Below are 6,000 nucleotides of genomic sequence, written 5' to 3' on the forward strand. Positions count from 1 at the left end.
TAAGCGCTAATTACCCAGTTGCCATAGGGGAGAATTCAATTAGTATAAATGGATCTCATTTAAACCGATACAATAAATGATTCCAGCATATTTGCTAATGAGCCCTTAGCCCAAGGCCTGTCCTTGCCAGTAACTCTCAACAGACAGATCTATGGGAAAATACGTTTATTTTCTGCAGGTGTTTCCTCCTCCAACGATGCTTGAAGACTGGAGGTAGACCAGGTTGGAGATGACGGTGCTGGCCTGTCCCGGGACGACGGCTGTAGTAACAGGAGAGATATCCCAGCCGTCATCGTCTCTGACAGCTGTGTAACGTGATTTCTCTACCACCGAGACCAGAAACATCAGGATTAGGCTGCACATACTAATGTCTTACGAGGGAGAGCGGACAACTCTGCTTTTCACTAAGGCTCAGTGGGTGAAGATGGCTCCTCTGGTTTTTTCACCACTTCAAGTTCATCTTCTCCATCTTTCGGTGGGTGCACCAGCACCCTGTCTAGGATACCAAACTCCTGGGCTTCAGTGGGGCTCATGTAGCGATCTCTCTCCATGACTGACTCTGGGGGAGGAAAACCGTCAGGTGGAGGACTGGAGATGTATCATGGACATTAGCGGGTTACACACTGACACGCAACAGCTCCTGCCTACCATGTCCTTCCAGTTGTCATACATACGACATACAACATGCATTACATCCTTATATGCCTAGGACCCTTCAGGAACCCTTCAGGAAAGCAGTCCCCTGTCTAGCCTAGAACACGGAGGCCGTTTCTGAATACGGAGATCGGGGTCATCGGACACTTGACCGATCGCCTCCCTAAAGCAGTGGTTCTCAACCTCTGTCCTCAGGACCCCCAACAGTGACGTTTTCCAGGTCACCCGGCAGGTGCACTCATTATTCACTGACACATTTGAAAAGATCCACAGGTGGGGCTAATTACTTCACTTGTGATTCTGTGTGGAGTCCTGGAACTGTTGCGGGGTCCTAAGGACCAAGGTTGAGAACCACTGCCCTAAAGAAAACAACAGCAGGCGGCCTATACAAGCTGGCAGGGGCCCCGTAATGCACACCGTGTAAGCCGCCATTTTGCAGCGAGACAATTCACTATGAATTGTTGACCATGCAAATTGATATTCATAGTGGTCTAAACGAGAACTACCGGTAACCATTACATAGGTGCCCAGTATATAGTTTCCGATATAGCTGGCGGCGCCAGGTAACTCGCAGAGCTGCAAAGGAAAGCAGATAAACTCCCGTCCTGGACTGACGCATAACGGTGATAATTGCAGGATAGAATGTCACTAACCAATTGACTTTATTGAACTCTATAATTAAACCTTATACAGACTGTAATTGACATCTGTATTCAGTGACATAAATCTACATACAGTCTGTGACCGTCCACATTCAGCACGGACGGTAGCGGACCCCATGGTTAGTGGTTATTCTAGAACACTGCATCTTTCAATACCTGTGCAATTCCTCTTCCCTGCCTGCGGTGTCGCCCTCTGCTGAGGTGATTCTAGCACAGGTCTGGTCTGCATATCAGTGCTGAAGTACAGACCACACTCTGCCAAAAGCACACTAACAGTAAATAGAGGAAAATGGGAGGTGGAGGAGTGAGAGCTCTCACAGTCTAAGCGCAGACTCACCGATTAAGGACAGCGGCTGAGTCGTGTGTTTGGCATAAATTTCGTTGATCTGCTTCTTAAGCTTTAGGATTTCCTCGGCCTGTATGGCAATGTCTGTGGCCTGACCCTGAAAATGACATAAATAATGTATTCAGTAACTTGTAAATAGTCCTGTCCACATGTTATTTGGCTTTACTGACTAGTTGTGTGTAACAAAACAAACAAACAAAAAAAAATCACAGACATAAGCAGCCTGCTCTAATGTTGTTCTGTCCCATAATGCATCTGTGTGTACACATCTGCCCCCTCAGGCTTACCCTGACCCATCCAGAGGGCTGGTGGGTCGTGCTCTCATTTTGTTCTGTCCCATAATGCATCTGTGTGTACACGTCAGCCACTCAGGCTTACCCTGACCCCTCCGGAGGGCTGGTGGATCATGATCCGGGAGTTGGGCAGCGAGTGTCTCATTCCGATAGATCCGGCTGCTAGGAGGAGAGAGCCCATACTAGCGGCCTGTCCTACGCACCACGTACAGATAGGATTCAGGATATACTGCATGGTGTCATATATGGCCAGGCCGGCTGTCACCGAGCCCCCTGCACAGGGAAACAATGCGAATCAAACACCACAGACTACATATAGAGTACATACCACAATGATCAACAAAACAGCTGCTGGTATAAAATGTGGAAGCGACAGTGCAGAGAGAGATGCAAGACGGTGATGGTCTAATCTCTGCACTTTTTTGCACTGAATATTCACAGTAGTAGTAGTTGCTCCCCACACACTGTCATACTTTAGCCAATATCCATTTCAAAATGTATTTTTAACTCTATAGGTTATAAATACACACGGAATAGAGTCTGACGCAACGACTGTACCTGGACTATTGATGTACATGTGTATAGGCTTCTTGTTACTCTCCGACTGTAGGAAGAGGAGCTGAGCGACCACAAGACTGGAGAGAGAATCGTCAATCTACACATAGAGATAGGCATTAGGACCCTGGAGAAGACCACACTCATAAGGGGAAGGGGGAGGGATACAGGAAAGAGTCCCAAGTGGTTGCGAATCTCACCGGTCCCATGACACAGATGATGCGTTCACGCAGTAATCTGGAGTAAATGTCGTATGCTCGCTCCCCACGGCCCTGGGTGAAAAGGCATCAGAACATTACAATTATCAGTAAGAGCTCATACATTGCGATATGGATTGTGTTATCTTTGTAAATTATTCTTAAATAAATTAAGACAACTTTTTTGTTATCATTATTTAAATTCCTAACACTGTAAATCACTTAGACTGATCTGTGCCTCACAATAGGACAATATACATGTCCATCATATTTTCTTCATTTACTAGGTTGTATAGACCAGTCATGTCCAAACTACGGCCCTCCATTTGTTGTGAAACTACAAGTCCCATCATGCCTTGCCACAGTTTTGCTATTAGGGAATACGAAAACTATGGCAAGGCATGCTGGGATGTGTAGTTTCAGCTGGAGGGCCATCGTTTGGACATGCCTGGTATAGACAGAACCAAAATGATGCCTGCAGGCCAGCCCCACCAACCATGATTTAGCAGAACTTTCATTAATAATGTCCTTAATTTCAGTTACATACCTTTAGTGCACAGATTAGGTCATTTTGCTAAAGCTTGTAAAAAGGAAGAGGTGATGCCATCCATAGAAAACAATCAGATTCTGTATATCATTTTCTAGGATGCAATAGAGATATTATAAACACAATCTGTTTGGTTGCTATGGGAAACATCACCTCTTTTCATTTTTAGAAGGTTTAGTTCATTTACCCTATGGTTCTGGACACAAAATTTATGGTGTAATGGTTAGCATTACTTTCTCACAGTGCTGAGGTCATGGGTTCGATTCCCACCATGTTACTAACTGTGTGGAGTTTGTATAGTCTCCCCATGCTTGCCTGGGTTCCTTCCACAATCCAAAAATATACTGGTAGGTTAATTGGCTCCTAATAAAATCAACCTTAAAAGATTCCAGATACCCCTGCATAGTTAAGAGAAGGGCAGATTCCTGATACCCTTGCATTACAGATAGGGGCAGTTACCAGTTATCAATTAATAACCTACCAGTATATTTTTGGATTGCGTAAGGAAAACCGGAGTACCCAGAGGAAACCCATGCAAGCACAGGGAGAATAAACAAATGCCACACAGTTAAGGCCGTGTTGACCTCAATAAAGTAATGCCAACCACTAACCCAACTGTGTTGCCCAATGAAAAAGGCATTAGAACATAAGTAAACATGAGGAGAACCAACCTGCTATCTAGTGCCATAACTTACCGTCTGCTCCACCACAATGGGTACAAGAGGGGACAGCCGCGGAGGACTCCGGTGTACGTGTCTGACTTGTGAAAGAGCGCATAGTGTCTTTAGCGCCGGTCTCTATAGAAGAGATACAAGGAGGGACATATATAAGAGCTGGCCGCATGTCACGGCATCTCAATGCACAGGATGGCATCCTATTATACGGCACCAACCTAATGCTGGCAAACGGTGACGGAATTCTTAATGTTTGGCGCGAAAATATAATTACATGGTTACAGATTACTGCCACCCCCAGCTTCATGATAATACACTGAGCATGGGTGTTATATTAGATCTCTAATACTGACACTATCCATCAGCCCATATCCAGCTGTCGGAGAACTAAAAGTCCCAGAATGCCTGCCAGGAAGAAGCCCATATAGCAATGTTATAACCAGCTGCAATAATATGCTTTAGTAGCCTGCAGCACTTCGACCGCAGTGGAACTACAAATCCCAGCCTGAGGCAGACAGTGCATGCTGGTACTTGTAGTTCCACAATAGCTAGGTAGTTATGTGTTGCAACCGTGTGTATACTATATAAGATTGGTGGCATTATTGAGGTATAGTAGAATAATATACTGCATGCAGCAATGTATCCTATGTTAAATACACACACGCTGCACTCTGACCCCCACCGCGCACCAGGGTCACTCACCGTCCCCCTGAGTAGCAGCTCCATGCCGTCCTGGTGTCAGTGCCTGTTTCATAAAACTGCAAAAGCCGACATGACAACTACAAATATATTAACAGTAATGGTCTCCAATTGCGCAGCATACAGGTACAGGATCGGCCATCGTCTTGAAGACTAAACGAAATCAAATTAAAGCGGCCGGACGCATGGAAAATGGCTCCTCTAGTGGGGACAGAAAACTAGGAAGACGAAGGATTAGGCGGAAGTGACGCTATGAAGCCTCGCAGGGCGTCGCCATGACACCTGATAAAAGTCCTTGATGTCAGTCATGTGATTGTTTGAAACATGATGTTTTGGTAACAGATAATTTATATTGTATGTTTATACATGTGCGATTATTACTGTGATGTGCAGTCTCACAGAGCATAATTGGACGCTGACATGCAGGGTTATATGGTGTGCACAGTTGCTAATTAGGGCAAATGCCAACTTTTCTAAATGATTGGCAGTGCTGTGATTACCCTTCCCCCAAATGCCACACCTAGCCATGGATAGCGGTGAGGTGACACAGATATCGGGGGTCACGCCCTTGTGGATGTGGGTCCAATCTAGACAACAGGTTGACGGATGTTAGCAGTTAAATGGTAGACATACATTTAGGTCAAGACTTTTTCTATTTGTCATTTTAAATTTATCCCCCCCCCCAGTGCCTAACTCCAACTTTGCCCTCCATCAGTCTAACCCTAGCAATCAACTCTCCTCCATCTTAACCCTAACACACCCCCTAGGTCCTAACCCTACCTTTCCCCTCTGCCAACCTAAGCCTCCCCCAGTGCCTAACCCTACCTGTCCCCTCCGCCAGCCTAACCCATTCCCAAGCGCCTAACTGTGCCTGTTCCCTCCGGCAGCCCAAACCTAACCCTGCCCTTAGGGTCTAACTGTGCCACTCCTCTCCTGCATCCTATCCCTAACCCGTAGTGCCTAACCCTATGTGTCACAATGCATCTGGCAGCCTAACCCTAACTTTGCTTCTAGAGCCTAACCATCCGGCAGCCTAACACCGACCCTCCCCTAGTGCCTAATGACAGCCTACCCTTACCCTACCCCCTAGTCCCTAACTATACCTGTCCCCTCCAGCAGCCTAACCCTAGCCTTTCCCCTAATGCCTAACCCTACCTGTAAGCACCGGCGGCCTACCTCAGCCCTCCCCCACGTGCATGTCCCTCACTCTAATCCCTAACCCATGTTAACTACCAATCGACTGGCTATTTACTGTCTTTCTTCCATCCGGGTACTGCTCATGCACCGTCAGTGCATTCAATATCAACTGTAACTACCATGTGCTTGTAGGAGCATTGCACATGTATGAATACTGGTGCAGAGGAAACAGGTGG

General features: G+C 46.3%; 1 protein-coding gene across 1 annotated transcript; it reads right to left on the reverse strand.

The window, feature by feature from the left end:
- Window positions 1-150: 150 nt before the first annotated feature.
- CLPP (caseinolytic mitochondrial matrix peptidase proteolytic subunit) lies at window positions 151-4,830 on the reverse strand. Its single transcript, XM_083185317.1, has 7 exons — window positions 4,631-4,830; window positions 3,950-4,051; window positions 2,711-2,782; window positions 2,514-2,610; window positions 2,041-2,228; window positions 1,654-1,759; window positions 151-559 (listed from the first exon to the last, which is right to left on the reverse strand). Exons 1-7 carry the CDS (start codon window positions 4,652-4,654, stop codon window positions 405-407), a joined length of 744 nt encoding a protein of 247 aa, XP_083041443.1. The 5' UTR covers window positions 4,655-4,830; the 3' UTR covers window positions 151-404.
- Window positions 4,831-6,000: the final 1,170 nt, after the last annotated feature.

This window comes from Crinia signifera, chromosome 4 (genome assembly GCF_055691185.1).
Source record: "Crinia signifera chromosome 4, ASM5569118v1, whole genome shotgun sequence".
Lineage (NCBI taxonomy): Eukaryota > Metazoa > Chordata > Amphibia > Anura > Myobatrachidae > Crinia > Crinia signifera.